The 19,701-nt window shown below is 40.4% G+C and overlaps 1 protein-coding gene across 1 annotated transcript in view; it reads right to left on the reverse strand.

Moving 5' to 3' along the window:
• Positions 1–19,701, reverse strand: part of LOC122804652 (inter-alpha-trypsin inhibitor heavy chain H3-like) — a 1,432,534-nt gene that overhangs the window by 152,961 nt on the left and 1,259,872 nt on the right. Inside the window, exon 18 of the mRNA XM_044074635.1 lies at positions 13,114–13,227. Coding sequence (XP_043930570.1) covers positions 13,114–13,227 — 114 coding nt within the window. The remainder of the gene's footprint in view (positions 1–13,113; positions 13,228–19,701) is intronic.

Genomic DNA, 19,701 nt, shown 5'->3' on the forward strand with positions numbered 1-19,701 from the left:
GATACTACATGCAAGCTCTCTGCAGGAACATGACCATTGTGATATGATACTACAGGCAGGCATTATGCAGGAATGTGACCATGGTCACATGATGCTACTAGCAGGCTCTGTGCAGGAATGTTACCATGGAGATGTGATACTACATGCAGTCAACTGTGCAGGAACGTAACCATGGTGATATGATACTGCATGCATGCTCTGCGTAGGAACAAGACCATGGTGACGTGGTGCTACATGCAGGCTCTTTGCAGGAACATGACCATGGTGACATGATACTACATGCAGGCACTGTGTAGGAACGTGACCATGGTGACATGATACTACATGCAGGCTCTGTGTAGGAATGTGACCATGGTGACAAGATACTACAGGCAGGCTTTATGCAGGAACATGACTATGGTGACATGATACTGCATGCAAGCTCTCTGCAGGAACGAGTCCATGGTGACATGATACTACATGCAGGCACTGTGCAGGAACGTGACCATGGTGATATAATACTACAGGCAGGCTTTATGCAGGAATGTGACCATGGTCACATGATGCTACATGCAGGCTCTGTGCAGGAACATTACCATGGTCACATGATACTACATGCAGGCTCTGTGTAGGAACATTACCATGGTTACATGATACTACATGCAGGCTCTGTGCAGAAAAGTGACAGCGGTGATATGATACCACATCCAAGCTCTCTGCAGGATCGTGAACATCGTGACATGATACTACATGTAGGCTCTTTGCAGGAACAAGACAATGATGACATGATAGTACATGCAGGCACTGTGCAGGAACATGACCATGGTGACATGATACTACATGCAGGCTCTGTTCAGGAACATGACCATGGTGACATCATACTACATGTAGGCACTGTGCAGGAATGTGACCATGGTGACATGATTCTACATGCATGATCTGTGTAGGAATGGGACCATGCTGACATGTTAATACATGCAGGCTCTGTGCAGGAACATGACCATGGTGACATGATACTACATGCAGGCTCTGTGTACGAATGTGACCATGGTGACATGATACTGCATGCAGGCTCTGTGCAGGAATGAGACCATGGTGACATGATACTACATGTAGGCACTGTGCAGGACCATGACCATGGTAACATTATACTACACACAGGCTCTGTGCAGGAATGTGACCATGGTGACATAATACTACATGCAGTCTCTGTGCAGGAACGAGACCATGTTGACATGATACTACATGTAGACGCTGTGCAGGAACGTGACCCTTGTGACATGATACGACATGTAGGCACTGTGCAGGAACATGACCATGGTCACATGATACTGCATGCCTGCTCTGTGCAGGAACATTACCATGGAGACATGATACTACATGCAGGCTCTCTACAGAAACATGACCATGGTCACATGATACTAGAAGCAGGCTCTGTGCAGGACCGTGACCATGGTGTTATGATACTACATGCAGGCTCTGGGCAGGAATGTGACTATGGTGTTATGATGCTACATGAAGGCTCTGGGCAGGATTGTGACCATGGTGACATGATACTACATGCAGGCTCTGTGCAGGGACATGACCATTGTCACATGATACTTACATGCAGGCTCTGTGCAGGAACATGACCATGGTGATATGATACTACATGCAGGCTCTGGGCAGGAATGTGACCATGACGACATGATACTACATGCAGGCTTTGGGCAGGTATGTAACCATGGTGATATGATACTACAGGTAGGCTTTATGCAGGAATTTGACCTTGGTCACATGATGCTACTTGCAGGCTCTGTGCAGGAACATGACCAGAATGCTATAATGATGGTACATTAGAAGGAACTGAATCCAGGCAAGACAGGAGGGGTGTCTGAATACAAGAGAGTCAAAGGTGCTTCAACCAACTGGCACAAAATTAACAGGGGTAGTGTATGACAAAAGGATACCAACGAATCTGAAAAGTAAGGTGTACAAATCAGTGGTGTGACCAGTGTTTCTATGTGACATAGTAATCTGGACAATGAAGGTGAAGCAGGTGAAGAAGATTTAGGTGATAAAAAGTAAGTGCTTGAGACTGGTGGTAGGATGCACACTGTGGGACAAATGAAGAAATGAGGATATCAGTGAAGACAAAGTCCCAGTTACAGAGATGGTCAAGGAGAATGGAATGTTGTGGTTTCTTCACATGTGCAGGAAAGCAAAAGATACTTGATTTATTGATAGATTGATTGATCATTGATTTATTACTATTAATAATAGGGCAAGAGGACTGGTCTTCTAACCATTTTCAGCCAAGACTCAAGCTCAAAGAGCAGAGTGTATGGTAATTTTACACAGTATCACAAGAACAGTCATACAGTAGTTTATTACAAACTACTACATAAAACAATTAGTTATGCAACATCTATCATTTCAGTAAAGTCACAGTAATATAGACAAAATGCAGGTAACTATTTGAAATGTCAGGACCTGCTACAACAGGTCCTGAAATACAGAGACTGAATGGCCTAAAGAACGGACTTCCATATACTAAGTCTGAGATGCCGCTTCTCAGAATATTCCCTTTTCTCCAAGGTATGATTTTACAATTTTCTCAGAGTTGGTATATATAAGTTTGGAGTTGTGGGGGTGCTGGTGGTACTGCCCCCCTGCCCAGCAAAATGAAGTTTAAAACCGAAGATCAGTTTTCAAGATTCATGCTTCTTCTGTGTTTTTGATTGTTTTTTTTTTCAGCTTCTTGATAGTTGGTATTTCAAGTTCTGACATTTCAACAGGGATCCCAAAATCCAGCTATTACAAATATACACTGTATTATTAAGGTATTAACAGCAAATTCACAGGTAGAGTTTAATCAGTAAAGCCTAGGATCTAGAACATAGTAATTATGTTACAGTAACCATTGGGTGAAGAAGACTTGGGAGAGACAGGAAGAAGATTAGAAGAGATGAGGGTGTCCAGCCAAAACATAGATGGACCATCTATGTGTTAGGTAAATTTGAGGCAAGTTTTGCCTCCCAGGCCAAGGACAGCCTCAAAGCATTCTTTAGCTATGTCCGCAACCTCAAAGGCAATACACAATTCTGTGCAGAGCTCATTGTAAATGGAGGCACCTATCCTGAGCCAGAAGATATATCAAACCTCCTGGATGATAAATTCAGCTCCAACTTTACTCCTCTCTCCCCCTCAACCTTCCTTCAGGAAATATCATCAAATATTACTCCCCCTACTATCACTAGGGAACAGGTCCTTAATGCTCTCTCTAAGACCGAGAACACTGCATCAATGGGCCCAAACAATATCCCAGGATGCCTTCTAAATAGCATGAAACATGACCTATCAGGGCCTCTGAAATTACTATTTAACTGTAGCCTCCAAACAGGCTTAGTGCTTCATGAATGGAGAAAGGCAACAGTCATCCCTCTGCACAAAGATGGGCCATCTACAGACCCTGGATACTACAGACCCATAAGTCTCACTAGTCTTGTATGTAAAGCCATGGAAAGAATTATCATGGAGATGATCGATAGAGATATAGTAAACCACCGGACACTGGACCCAACCCAGTTTGGTTTCATCAAGGACATATCATGCCTACTCAACCTAGTGGACTTCTTTGAGAAGGTCACCAAAGCAATGGATGAGGGAAAAATTGTTCACATTGCCTACCTTGACCTGGCCAAGGCATTTGACACAATACCCCACTCAGGCATTCTTGACAAACTCAAGAGGTTGGGTGCAAACCCATATGTCACCCGGTGGATAGCCAACTTGCTCACAGACAGGACCCAGGAAGTTAGAATTGGGGAGTACACCTCTACAAAGAGGCCAATCACAAGTGGAGTCACTCAGGGATCAGTCTTTGGACTGCTCCTTTTAGACATTTACTTCTCAGAAGTTAAGGCCAATGTCAGTGTTCTCTGGCTGACTAAATTTACAGAATTAGGAGCTGTCACTGAGTCTCATACTGGCACAAATATTTTCCAGGTGGGGCTGACACAGACAAACAATGTCAGAGCCATAGACTAAAACTAAATGCCAAGAAACGCATAATAGTATCCTTTGGGAAGTCATCCATCCCTGGTAACTATCATACTGACAACACACCCATTAGAGTTGACCCAGTAGTCAGGGAATTAGGGACACACATAGATAGTAATCTAGCCTCTGATCATTATGTGTCTACAGTGGTGAGGAAATCATTCCATGTTGTGCAACTTATAAACAAAGGTATGGCATCTAATTCCAAGGAAGTCATTGTTCCACTGTATTCAGCATTCATCAGGTCTGTCATTGAGTACAATGCCCCCTTTGGTATGTACCTAACCAGGCATATGCAACAACTGGAACAGCCACAGATGTTCCTCACTAAAAGAATACAGGGCATAAGTAATATGCCCTATGCTGACCACCTCAAGGCCCTATCCCTGTATACTGTTTCCTACAGGCTTTTGAGGGGAGATCTATGCCTGGCATACAGGGCATTGTCAGACCCCACTCTGATGGACCTCCTGCATATCCACAAAACAAACAGTACCAGAATTACCCATTCTAAAGACAAACCTTGCCTGTGATATAAATAGGACCTGCTGGAGAGATAGGTATGTATCCCAAATACTACTCCATCTATAGAACAGGCTCCCCATCAATGTGAAACAGAGTTCCTCCTTAACCCAATTCAAGTGCAACTTGGACAATTGGATGGGTAACTGGAAATTCATCCCTGGTTTGGCACCTATGTCTCTAATGCAAACAGGTAACCTGTAAATGGTTCATCTCCTAGGCCCATGCTTACACTTATCAAGGCTGTCATTACTTGTCAGAGATTCGGGATGCATGGCTAGGCTTAAAAAGGCCCTCATGGTCGTTAGCCTAGTAAACATATATGAACCTATGACTGCATAAGAGAAGACTTGTGACATTCAGACATGACTCTTGAAGATGGTAGGAGAGTGGCACTGAACTGAGAGATGTGGCATTAGCTGACACAACACCATGACCCCATGTAGAAAAATTGGGAAAAACGTAGCTGATAATACTGAGGAAGAGGCAATCAGTAGACGGTTAGTACTTGCTATATTCATTCACAGAAGGGTAAGAAGGGGGTGAGTGGAGTATTGAGACAGGCATTTCACTCACTAAAGTAGGACCTTAGAAACAGTAGCTGTGGATAGTACATTTGTCAGTTGGGTGAAGGCCATACATTAAAAATAAAAATAATGATCCTGGTTAATGAGGACTTTACAGCGTAAGCAGAGTTACATAGAAAGATGAGACGGTGCCCTTTTTGGTTGTCTTTTGTTATATATTGCCAGTGGAGGTTTTAGCAATTCTAGTTAGAGAAGTAAAATAACAAGGGGTAGGGAATGAAGATTTTAGACTATTCACTAATAATTAGTTAATGGTGGAGAAGATGGAGGTAACCATCTGAAATGCCAGGACCATTAGACTGAGTCCTAAAACATGGAGACTGAATGGCCGAAAAAATGGGCTTATATATACCAAGTCTGATGTAACAAATTCTTGGATTATTTTCTTTTCTCCAAGGTATGGCAATCTTGAATTGGAATATATAAGTTTGGGGATATGAGATCATGCTTACCACATTTGGGATGGAGGGGGACTTGCCTTCTGAAAAGAAGTTTAAAGGAGAAAAGCAATTTTGAGCTTTATTCTTCTCCTGGATTTTCAGTCTTCTTGTTTTTGAGTGCCAACATTTCCACTGGGAGCCAAAGATGAAAGGAACATCATAACTGATAGTGATCAAATCTACGAATTTTTGTGAAGAAGCAGACTCCTGACATAATAAGTGAGAAATAGTAGATAGAACAGAGAAAGACAAGTGCTACGAATTTTTGTGAAGAAGCAGACGCCTGACATAATAAGCAAGAAACAGTAGATGGACAGAGAAGGACAAGTGGAGATTATGCAGTGGTGGATGTAGGCAAAACTGAAAACATCAGACTGCTGAAGAGAAGAAGAATTGTAACAATACAGGATGTAAACCAGGCTAGTTCAGCCATGGATTTTGATGGATATATTCTACAATGGAAAGGAAAAAATCATCACCTTACCTGGAAAGAACCCTGTTGGTATAATGATGATTTTACTCCAGGTACAGTGTGATTAAGGCATGATATGTAGTATGCATTGTTATATAGAGGGGGGTGGTTACACATGTACAGCCAAGGCATGCATTAAGGCATATTTATATAAAGGGATGGATATTAATGGACTTGGAAAGATTCAGAGAGTCTGTCAGAGTTTTATATGGGGATAAAAAACAAAGCTTGTTTTAGAAGGGGTGGTTGAGCTAAAAAAAAGAAGGCAGACATGGGTCACCAACTTTGGCAGAATACATATTTATTTATTTATTTCATTTATTTACATTTGTTGCCCGGGAGTGTCCGACTGGACGTAGGCCCATTTTCAGAGGAGGCCTAGGGAGAAAAGCTCCACAGTTAAAATATACAGACAGTAGTTACATTGGATTTACATAGCGATTAACAATTTGATTAACATAGCAATTAATTACAAACATAGTTACAGATGAAGAACATAGTACATCAGTAGACAACTAGAATCTTTATCTGCAAAGTACATAACAGACATTAACAAATGTTACAATAAGAAGTTCCTGCTGTATAATACGTACTAGGCTTATGAACATCCAAGCCTGCTATAATCAAGGTAGTTAGTGGGGTGGAAAGAAAGGTAGTGGTTAGATGGGGTGGGTGATATTAGAGTGGGAGTTGCAAGGGCATAGCCAGCATGTTTTTAGGTGTGCTTTTAGTAAAGTTTTGAAGTGGGTGCATGATGGTACAGAGGTAATTGTGGGTGGGAGGGAGTTCCATAATTTGGCTATGGTGCAAGAGAATAGTGCTTCACCAGCAAAGTTATTGGCTTTAGTGATCTGCAAGTGATTTTTGTTGCTGGATATTAGTGGTCTGGTGGTGTGATAGGGTTGGAGTAGATTCTGGAGGGATGGGACATTTAGTGGATGGTTTACTAGTTTGTGGGTGAGTGTGAGTTGATACCATTGAAGGAGGTGAGGAAGTTCAAGCCAGCCCAGTTCAGCAAGTGAGAGATAGTGGTGACTATGGTAGGATGCCCCTGTGGCGAATTTGGTGATTTTGTTGTAGCAAGTCTCTAGCTTGTTTAAATCGCATTGACTTAGGTTGGTATATATTGAAGAGGCATAAAGTAGGGTAGAGATAAGGTGGGAATTTGCTACTGAAATCTTTGCTGCTTTGGTGAGACGTTGCTTATTTCTGTATAACGCTCCTACTTTTTTGTGGACTTTTTTATGGTCATGGATATGTGAATGCCAAATTTTAGTTTATTGTCTATTTCCATTCCTAGCAATTTGGTGTGTTCTGTAGGGTGTATAGTTGTGTTGTCTTTTGCTGTGATGTTAAAGTGAGAGTTGTTTTGAGTATGTTTGGTGGGTTGGAAAATGAGCAGTTTAGTTTTGTTTGAGTTGAGTATTAATTGGGCATTGGATAGCCAAGTTTCAACAGAGGAAAAGGATTCCTGTGTGACTTTTTGCAGTTTGGGTAGGGACTGGGCTGAGCAGATGATGGTTGAGTCCTCTGCATATTGTATGAGTGTGCCATGTTTGGTGCAGAGGCTAGATTATTGGTGAAAACAGAGTAGGGGTCCAAGGATGGATCCTTGGGGAACCCCTATGGAGACAGGCAGTTGGGGAGATATGTCATTCTGCCATACAACGGATTGTTGTCGGTCAGACAGGTAACTCTGAAACCAGTTGGTGACTGATTGAGAGAAGGATAGGTTATTGAGGACAGAGATAAGTTGTTTGTGTGGGACCATGTCTAATGCTTTAGATAGGTCTAGGAAAGTAGCAGAGGAGAGATAGCCATTATTTTTATGCTGAAGGATAGTGTTAGTAAAGGAGAGTAAGGCAGTGGTGGTGCTATGGTTTGGTCGGAAACCATGTTAGTAAGGAGGTAGTCTGAGACCTGAGAGTGAATGCATCTCTCTAGTATTTTGGAGAGTGGAGACAGAATAGCTATGGAGCGGTAATTGGTTAGTTCTGTGGAGGGGCCGCCTTTGTGGAGGGGAATTATATGTGATACTTTCCGTAGTGTGGGAACATACCTTTCTGACAGAAATCAGTTAATCAAGATGGATTCTGGGTAGGCCAGAGCATCAGCTGTGATCTGTAGGTATTCACTTGAGAGGTTGTCTGCTGCTAATTTGGTGGGCTTAAGTTTAGTTAAGAGTTTTTTTATGTTCAGGTAGGTACAGGAGAAAAAGAGAAGGCAGTGGGGAGATTACTAGTTGAAGGTGTGGGTTGGAGTTGAGGGGGGTTGTGTTGTTTAGCTAGTGATAGTATGGTTTGTGTGAAGTGTGTGTTGAATGAGGTAGCAATATTTTCTGAGGAGTGAGGGATGTTAGGAGGAGGGGTACTGACTTTACCTGGGTGGAGGATGGAGCTTATGGAGGACCAGAATTGTTTGGGGCTGCGTTGGGAGGAGTCTAGGGCAGACTGATAGTAATCGAATTTGTCCTGTTTTCTGTAGCCATGGGGAGGGTTGTGCTTTGGTTCTGGAAAGTCTTATGGGGGCATGGTAATTAAGGATGCTCAGGAAGGCAGTATTAAAAAAATCAACTGCGTCATCAAGACTGAGGTACTTTAGAGGATGCCAGTTACATTCTTTGAGGGATGAGATGAATGTGAGTGGGTTAAAGTTTAGTTTTTTACGTATTTGACAGTAGATGACAGGTTTAGCTTGGTATAGGTATCACTGAGGCTATCTGATAAGCAGCCTGTTATATATGACTGGGGGCTCTTACTGACAAGTATCCAATCCAGGGTAGTGTGCTTGATGGAGTTTTTATTTATCCTGGTTGGCAACTGGACTAGTTGGGTGAAGCCATGAAGGTTTGCATGATAGGTTGGATGGCTGCCAGAACAGGATTGCCAGTCAATATTGAAATCACCTAAAATTATAGTTTCTTGGGGGAGATGGTGGGTAGACCAGCTGAGGAGGTTTTCTAGTGGAGGGATGTTTTGGCCAGGTGGGAAGTAGCATCCAATTATGTTGATGGTTTTGTTTTGGTTTATTTTGAGGTTGGTATATATTATTTCTTCATTGCCTATTTGTGGAGCTGATGATTTTAACATCTGGATGTTTAGATGCTGGTTAAATATTATAGCTACACCGCCTCCTTTCTTGTTTAGCCCATCTACTCTTAGTATGCCGAAACTGGTAGGGAGGATTTGCTCACTGGTAATGTGAGGTTTTAGCCAGGTTTCTGTCAGGATGACTATATCTGGGGAGTACAAGTATATGGTGGCATGGAGTTCAAGGACTTTGTTGGATATACTTCTAATATTTAGGCTTAGTAGAAGGAAGTCACTTGGCTTTCTATTGGCTGTAATATGGAAGAAGTTGTGGTTTCTAGTCTGATGAGGATTGGGGATGGAGATGGTAGGGCCAGGGCTGGGGTGTATATCTCCACTTAGGGCTAGTTTAGATATGCATGAGGTTATTAGTTTTCTCAGTTTTTGAATGTGTTTGTTTATTAGGGAAACTTTATGATTGTGCTCTTTGGGTAATAGGTATGGCGGGAGGGTTACTATGTTAAGTTGTAGGGAAGCATTATGTTTGAGTAATATAGTTGCTAGAATATGCAGGGGGTGCACAGGGATGGTTCTTGAGTTGGTGGGAGGGGAGCTGAGTGAGGGTGAGACATGAGTGGTGGTGTGAGTAGTAGTACAGTGGTAGTGGTTGAGTGGGGGAATGATGGAGCTTTGGTAGGATGTAAGATATGCAAGGAGAGTGCATGCAGTGAGCATAGGTAAGGTATGCTTGTACATGTTAGCTGAGGAGGTGTGATAGTAGTGGGAAGATGGAGGAGGTAGTGTTGGGTTTAGTGTCGTGGTTGGCTATTGGAAAAATGGGAGGGTTTTTTGAGTGAAATAAAGGTAGGACCACTGGGGGCAGGAGGCAATAGGGGGCAGGGTAGGGAGCAAAGCAGGTAGAGGCCCTGTTAGTTGCTCTTATGAGAGGGCTGGAAACAATCAGGTAACAGAGTAAACTGATAAATGAACATATGATAGTGAATGTGGAGACTCAGGTAGGTACCCTGTATTTCTACAAACTATCAGTTAGCTGTGCCCCAGTTCAGGTAGTTTTAATAAGTTCCATGGCAGAGCCGAGCATGAGGTGTTCAAAGGGTGGTTGTAGTTTTAAAAATGGTGCCTGCCACAGGTAATATTTATTAACTTTGGGATTGACTTAAGGTAATAAACAGGGAAGGGGGAGGGGGAGAACAAGGGTGTGAGCAGGCAGTTTGTTTGTACTGCTGCTAATGAGCCAAAGCAAAGACAAGTTTGTGTTTAAGAAACAATCAGAATTGGCCAAGGACTGTTCTGAAACTGTAAGTAATTTTTTAACTATTTCTCAGGTGGAAGAACAGGATAACCTTGTATCAGTAGGCTACTGTGGTCTCAGTTAAAATTAACAAACACAGAGTATTGATCAGTTATGGATACTATTTGCTAACAGAAGGGAATAAGAGAAAGTGGAAGATGTGTGTGGTGGTGGTGGGGGGGGGCTGCTTACAGCCAAAGCACAGTGCTCTCCAGGGGATAATGAATATTGGCTATATATTAACCTTAATCAATGATTCTGGAAACCCTGGATCCACATATGGCTTAGAAGGGGAATGACTGAAGAGACTGGGATATAAGATGAGATTTAGAATTATGAAAAAAACACAGGGACATAAAGAAGACAGTAAATGGCTAGGTTGTAAAAGGCTATGTTGTTAAAAACAAGATGAGGGTAAGAAGCAGAAGACAGAAACAGAATTGTGATGGGAGAAGGGAAGATACTAAGGAGAATATGGTAATACGGTTAGTAAAGCGAGTCGTACACATTAAGGAGAATACGATAATATGGTTAGTAAAGTGAGTCGTACACACCAAGGAGAATATGGTAATATGGCTAGTAAAGTGAGTCGTACACACTAAGGAGAATATGGTAATACGGTTAGCAAAGTGAATCGTACACAGTAAGGAGAATACGGTAATATGGCTAGAAAAGTGAGTCATACACACCAAGGAGAAACAGTAATATTGCTAGTTAAGTGAGTCGTACACACTAAGGAGAATACGGTAATACGGTTAGTAAAGTGAGTCGTACACAGTAAGGAGAATACGGTAATATGGTTAGTAAAGTGAGTCGTACACACTAAGGAGAATACGGTAATACGGTTAGTAAAGTGAGTCATACACACTAAGGAGAATACGGTAATACGGTTAGTAAAGTGAGTCGTACACACTAAAAAGGAAGATGGAGAACAGACACTGCGAAGTAAAAACTTTGAAGAAAGTGCTGTATTAATGGCATTGATAAAACAACCTGATTGGTATATATAAAAAGGGAACATCTGATTCCAAGTAGGCAGAGGCAGAACTGAAGTGTTTTATGGTAGATAGAAAATATCACTGCTAAAAACTGGGGAAGATAAATGAAGTGAAGGGAACACCAACAGTTGTTTACAAAAGTAATCATGGTGCAAGGGCCATACTTGCTGTTATCCATTTACAAAAATGAAAATATGTTATACTCTTGTCATCCCTGACTTTTCAGCTGCAGACTTCATAGTCCAAGTCTGATACCAAGACTGGGTTTTCCTGAATATAGCCAAAATCTTTAGAAAAAATAACCCTAAATCTAGCACTGACAGCTGGCTGCATGGAAGACAAGGCTAAGTATAGAGCTGAGTTACCAGCCCTGCCATTATCACTAGAGCTGGCTGCTACTTTAGGAAATATAACTACTCTGGCAGGCACATTTTTAAGAAGATACTTAAGATCATAGGAAGTTACGAGGCTAATGGCCAAGTTCTACCCTTGTTTCCATGATGAGCACCTAATGCCCATGTCCTGGAACCCCCAGAGTGAATTTACGGTTACCCATCCAATCATCCAGATTGCGTTTGCAGAGGGCCAATGAGGTGCTCTGTTTGACATGAAGTGGGCGTCTGTTCCAAAGATGTGGTAACTTCTGTGAGGTTCTCCAGCAGGTTCTATTACTGTCACATACCAGGATAAGGTCTTTAGAGTGAGTAACCCATATACCATGTGAATTGTGGATATGCAGCATTTCCAATAAAGCAGGGTAAGAGATTGCCTTATATGCAAGGCAGAGATCACCTCTGAGTAGTCTGCATGAAACAGAATAAAGTGACAGTGATTTCACACAATCCACATAGGACAGATGCCGATGTCCTTGAGTTTTCCTTGTGAGGGACCTTTGTGCTATCTCCAATTGCTGCAGGTGGTTATTTATATATTTATAGGTTATTTATATATTTCTCTATTTTGTAGGTTACATTTTATAAGTTCTTATTTATGTTTTGTAGATTGCGTTTTTGCATGCACCAAGGTTATTGCTAGATGCACGCATTGTATTGTGTCCAGATCTGTGGTTTTGGCATTTCTGACCAACATTTTGAATGTTGAAGTTTTGGTCTTCCGATTATATTGAGTAGACCCATATCTATAACTGCACACAAACACACACACACATATATATATAGCTAGATATGGATGCAGTTCAGTTGGTCAAACACTCATTTGTCTGACAGGGTGAACTACAATGACATTTGTGCAACCAGCAGTTTGTGTGAACGTCTGTTTGAGTGACTACTAGTAATGAGGTTGACAAAGGAACGTGGGTTTCTGTTGTGTGAGAATGTATATATGTGTTGGGGTTAGGTAGGGGGGTAGCTTTCATGTATGTACACATGTAAACAGGTGCAATGGGGGGATTTATGAACTGCGTAGAGCCCTAGTGTGGATTTTTATCACCTATCAGTCCTATGCAGTTGTGGACAATGTTTGTGTATACCTCCTTGTTTTTTTTTGGAATAAAATGCTTTTTAGCAAGAAATAAAAACTGAAAGTTCTTTTATAAAGCTTAATTTGAATATGCATAAATAATGAAAAATGTGCATTATATAAACCAGCCCAAAAACGAAACATGCTATTGTAAACATTTGACACAAACTGGCTATTGACTGCTTTCAGGAGTTTGAGTAAGAAAACTTCCAGACTAGCTGTAAAATGTCTCTAAAGTAAGAAGTAAAACTTACCTGTGACAGTGTCTCTCACAAGATTCAGGATCACTCCTGGCTTAGCATTAATATTGAAACACAGGGTGTCATTTTGACTGGGAACTTCAATAATGAAGTGGGGATCGTTATCAGCTGAAAATACAAAAAAAAAAATATTTTCCTTCAAAATTCATGGGTAAAATGGGATCAAAGAACAGAGTCACACAATATACTTACACCAGTATAGCAAAGATGCTGGTGCACTTGTTTAATAATATGTTATTGCAGGATGCTACACGTTAGAAATCTAGTCACATTTAATACATTTTGTTTCAGTGCTCATGACAACTGACCGCACCCAGCTAATGATAAGGACAGTGCAAATGTAGGCACGCACCTACGGTGTTGTTAAAGAAAAGCTGCCTTTGAAACACGCTAAAGCATAAAAAGTATTTCAAGAGAATTCCTGGGTAACTATAATCACCATCTGTATTCTTCACCCAACTTATATATCAAACCAGTGTGGAGTATCACAGAAATTGCCCATCCCACCAAAAAAATGTGTTTTCAGTTTTTTCCTTTAGTAGAAGGCATCCTTCTAAGGTAGGGGTTTTATGCATTATGCCCCAAAAGTACTCATGACTGGGAGAAAGTATTCCTGTATTTCAGAATACAGCTTCTTCTGTCCATATTAAACAATACTGATACCAAAACATCCCCATACAGGATATAATTGAACACTTATGATGTCACCACTGTAACTTGTATTAAGTCAAATCAGTGTTGCTGGTTGTTGTCAAAACATACAAGAACTCTGATATAGACAAATGTGGGAAATAATCAGTAAGGAGCATCATTTTACAAAAATGACTTTCTTAGCATGCACAAATATCTTGCCAGTGACATAGCTCGGAGGGATGAATTCCTGGCTATGAGCCAAGTAACTAGCAACGTGAAGACTAGAGGAGCTTATTGAGGGAGAGAGACGAACATTTATGCAATATTTTCTTCCCACTTTTGGGTGAGGGAGGGTGTATGCCTAGGTTCATGCTCTATGTTAGATTTCTTGGGAGAATGGAGAACTCATGGAGGTAGATGCTGCAAAAGGGGGTGAGACATTTGAGGTTACATCAGTTACTGAAGTGGGTGACCCCTCTCATCAGCTCACTGCATGCCAACTCCTTGGATGTCTACAGGCATGTGCTCAGAGGAACATAAATTGAAGCTCCACTTACCCCCCAGATGACAACACCAGTCACACTGCACGTAACTCTTACCCCGTGGAAAATGAATGAGATCTCAAAGTGACCACAGGGCTGAAGGCTTAATGATCAGAAATTGATGGAAGCCAAACAAAATCACAGATTTCTTAAAATATTGATATGAAATATATTAAAGGGGACTGAAGCTTAAAAACAAACAAGCTTCATAAAATATTGATATACAAGACCGTAAATATACATTAAATATAATGATACTCGCTCCACCCTTAACGTTTCAGGCTGAAAAAGTGTCATTACACTGTTGATTACAGAATTTAAATTTAAATAGGTTGGATAAGAAGTAAAAGAGTCAATTTCCCATTGTAGCAAATACATTATCATACCTTCCCATACACATTCATCTCAATTTTAGTCAAATGTGTGGGTGTGCCATCACAGGCCAGGATTCATAAAAAACAAATCTGATTTAGGTAAAGTGCACCTTGTACACTGAGACCTGGATCCATCAAGGACCAGCCTGGCTAAGGCAAACTTATAGAAATAAAGAATAAATAAAAACTTGGCTCTTAGAAGGACTGAAGAAGCCTCTGTTATGCTTTCCAGCCAACTGTACAGTTCAGAAACCATACATAACACTATAAGCATTGGTGTACACAAACATGTGCATGAAGTACCCCTGATAACCCCGATCATATTCATGATACTCCTGGTAATCCATCTATAATGTTCATGTCTTGAACACATGCCTAGCCATCCAATCCTTCTCCAAGGAGTACATGTACAATAGATAATATAGTGCTTATGTCAAAGCTCTGTAAGCTTTACACACACACACACACACACACATATATATATATATATATATATATATATATATATATATATATATATAGGTTTTCTGCTCAAAGAGATCATTATGTATCTGCATTCTAGCAGGTGAGCATGCCACGTATATGTGGTATGACTGGATTTGCGAAATATCCCTGTTTCCGTTGTGCACTTCTGATTTTATCCTGAAATCAAATCCCCCGCACTACCTACATTAAAAGTCTCTGTTTCCTGATACTCCCCACAAATCTACATGATTCATAATTATAAATTCAAATGTGAAAAAGCCTGATGGATATCATAACATTTTGTTTTTTTTCTGCATCCTGTAACTGACAAACTCTGCCGTGACTTGCCCTTTTGTAGTCCCAACACTTCTGGCTGGCTGTTGATCCAACTAGGGCTAAGCTGCTCAATCAGTAATTAATTCAAACATATTGTTCATTACAATGTTCTTTTCTGTGGAAACTTCTTATGTATACATGGAAAAAAGGAAAACACAAGTAATCCACAGTGTTCAAGCAGGGTCTGGTATCCAACCTATGTGAAAATGTTGAAATTTCCCCTTTTATATATAAACCCTTTAAGACAGATATATTAGAGGATGTTCGGTTTATACAGCTTATTGCTTAATCTTGTACTTGTGAAACAACTTACATGTAGGACAGTCTGCATGCTGAAGTTTCTTTGCATATTTTCTTAAATGCTACAGTTCTATTTACAACTAAAAGACTACCAACTTGTGTTAAGACAGTTTAGAGGAATTATTTTTATCTTGACCATATAGGGTTTTATTTATAAAGCTTTGTTGTAAAGCTTTATAGTGCAAGCGTGGCTAAAAGCTCGACAGTTCATGACATAATAATTATAGATTTGTATGTTTTTATATATATATATATATATATATATATATATATGTATATATATATATATATATATAGGTGTGTACATAATATATATATATATATATATATATATATATATATATCTATATATACAGCTACATTTACATAAAACACAGAAAACCATGCGCAGAAGGAAGCAGGTCTCCCAGGTAACTACCTGGAAGCAGCCTGCCTTGAGTTGCACGTTAGAAGTGTTAGTGCAGCAATGTTACATTCCAAATCACAATGGAGCAGGCCAGAGGAGTCCTTATCAGGATAACTGGGTAAGGTAGAAGGGAAATTCTGCCATAAAGAAAGAAGCCTTTTCTTTTTTTTTTTGTTTAATCTCGGAGAGGTTGGAGAAGGAGTATTCTAACTAAAAGAAAGAAGAGTATTGTTACAATAAATCCAGAAAGACTGAAAGGAACTGTTCCTATAGTGTGCTAATATGCTACTGACTCAAAACTGTAAAAAAAAATGTTGGATTGTTATCATGTACAACTTGTTAACTTCCTTTAAGTACTGTTTTTTCTGTTTTGAACTGCATTGTAGAACAAAGCTGAACCGTGAAACAAAGCTAACAATGAGTAGTAACTATGTGTCTTGTTTTGATTTACCCCCATGCAAAGTCTAAAGGCAGATGCTTTCATCTTTTCTGCTGACTTTGTAAAATAACCCAATACTACCCATAAGAACTGGCTCCAGAGACTGTTTATTTTACTGTTAATACCAGTCTACATTGTCGTTAATACCAGTCTACATTATCGTTAATACCAGTCTACATTGTCGTTAATACCAGTCTACATTATCGCTAATACCAGTCTACATTGTCGTTAATACCAGTCTACATTATCGCTAATACCAGTCTACATTATCGCTAATACCAGTCTACATTATCGTTAATACCAGTCTACATTGTCGTTAATACCAGTCTACATTATCGTTAATACCAGTCTACATTGTCGTTAATACCAGTCTACATTATCGCTAATACCAGTCTACATTGTCGTTAATACCAGTCTACATTGTCGTTAATACCAGTCTACATTATCGCTAATACCAGTCTACATTGTCGTTAATACCAGTCTACATTATCGCTAATACCAGTCTACATTGTCGTTAATACCAGTCTACATTATCGTTAATATCAGTCTACATTATCGTTAATACCAGTCTACATTGTTGTTAATACCAGTCTACATTATCGTTAATACCAGTCTACATTATCGTTAATACCAGTCTACATTGCTGTTAATACAAGTCTACATTATCGTTAATACCAGTCTACATTATTGCTAATACCAGTCTACATTGTCGTTAATACCAGTCTACATTATCGCTAATACCAGTCTACATTATCGCTAATACCAGTCTACATTATCCCACTGATGATTCTGTGTGCGGAAAAAGCTTTTCTTTTCTACAAACTGTAACCTGTAAGAGTCCTTCCTGCCTGCCATCTGTCGGAGCAGTTCCAGTACCTGTGAATAGATTACTGCTTAATTACGAGACTGATAACTGTGAGGGATGAAGCTTAGTTTTTTTCTTTATTTGTTGACTTCTCTGGGCCCCTTATATGAAAGTTTCCATTATTTAATGTCAGATTCCATGCCGGTGAGGAATCAAAACACTGAACACAAATGGCCAAAATATCAGCATGATAAAAAATAAAGATGTTTACTTACTAGGCTAGCGATCCAAGAAGATCTTCAGAAGCCAAGCCATGCATTCCCAATAAATATGGTAAAACTAACTTAGAGCCACATGAATTATGAGTAAAAATAACCCATGGGCAGGCAGCCATTTACATGTTATCTCTGTCTATAAGGGACAATGCTACCAATCCAGGGTTAAACGTGTGGTTTCCCATCCACTCATCTAGATTATACTTGAATAGAGTAAGAAACATACTCTGTTTTACATTATACCTGTCAATTGTCCAGATGTTTACAGAAGGTCCTGATGTTTACATCATATTTTTGGTCTGTTCCTCATAAACTTTGTGGTTTTCTAGCAAACCATTGAGGATTTAAGTCAAGAAATAATGACATTTATTTGAGTTTCAGAGTTCATATTTTTCAGAAAATAAACTCTAATGGAAATCTTGTTATATCAGGAAGTTTGTGATTAATATGTAAAATCTGACCCTGATTTGGGGCCTTTGTCCTCCATTGTTTTGGACTTTGTCCAGATTTCTTGTTCTTAGAGTTTGAGAGGTATACATTACATGGAGGGAAGATAATCCCAGGGAAGTGGTATTTTCTGTCAGAATGACATCTCTTGAATGGGTGTTTCTTCAACTATTGGACTAGATGTGGTCATTAGAGGATGTAATTGAGACAGAGATTGCCTCTGAGTTGCCCATAAGATACCAAAAGGAAAGGAAAGGGCTTTGAGATGTTCAGTGAAGCTTCTGTGATTAAAGCCCTTGAATTTCTTAATGAGAAAGTGTTGTGGTCACTTGAGTTAGGTCAGTTGTTTGGACAGGTGCATACAGAAGGAGGCATTATATGCAAGGATCAGCCTAATGAGTGTAGAATACAGATGCCCCATAATGAATAAGCTTCACAATGAAAAAGGATTCCTTGCAACAATGGATGTAAGCCTTTTTGCTGGACCTCCCCTGTGTGTTGGGGGGGGGCACTCCCCACAAACCTCCATATTCCAACTCCACCATCGACACCCTAATCATTATCAGCCATTTTCTATTTTTCTCAGTGGGGGTGGAACGTCGCTTCAAATCTCTCCAACTTTCCTGATTCAACGCTGCTCTCCTATTTTCTTTGAACATCATGCCTGACTCTCACAGGTCTTCTCTATCTATCTCATCGCTGCATGTTGTCCTCATTTTTTTTTTGCTTTCTTCTTGTCTCTCCCAAATCTTCTTTACTAGATCATCTTCTGCTATCCAGCATGTCAATGAACCACCATAGTCTGTTCTCTGACCTAAATTGGAGATACTTTGCCTTCTGCTCTCATGTCTTCACTTATTTGCCAGTCCCACAGTGTGGCAAAAAGTTTCTTTAATGTGATTGTGGAAACCAGGGATTCAGAGACAGATTTGCTGCAGTAAGGAAGCATCACATTATCAGCTGATTTGCATGTTTCTGAATCACCTTAGGACTGGCCACAAGTGCAAATGCGACTTTGCTACACTGCCAGCAGCACAAGCATCACATTGGTGTAGGTACTTCCTCATGCTCTCCCCAATACACATAAGCATTTTGAAACATACATGAGTATATAAACACACACACACACACACACACACACACACACACACACACACACACACACACACACACACACACACACACACACACACACACACACACACACACACACACACACACACACACACACACACACCCACACACACACACACACACACACACACACACACACACACACACACACACACACACACACACACAACACACACACACACACACACACACACACACACACTTTGTCAAACTCAAACTCAGACACTCACCTTACATAAAACACCCCCACCTCATCACACTCAGACACACACACACACACACACACACACACACACACACACACACACACACACACACACACACACATATAAAACAACCCACACAAACACAAAACAACCCTATCTCCTAAATTCCTCCCTTAGTGTCACCAGCCAGGCAGACACATGCTCACACTTACCTGAGACC

The sequence above is a fragment of the Protopterus annectens genome, chromosome 6.part0 (assembly GCF_019279795.1).
Source record: "Protopterus annectens isolate FY-2018-M chromosome 6.part0, PAN1.0, whole genome shotgun sequence".
Taxonomy (NCBI): domain Eukaryota; kingdom Metazoa; phylum Chordata; order Ceratodontiformes; family Protopteridae; genus Protopterus; species Protopterus annectens.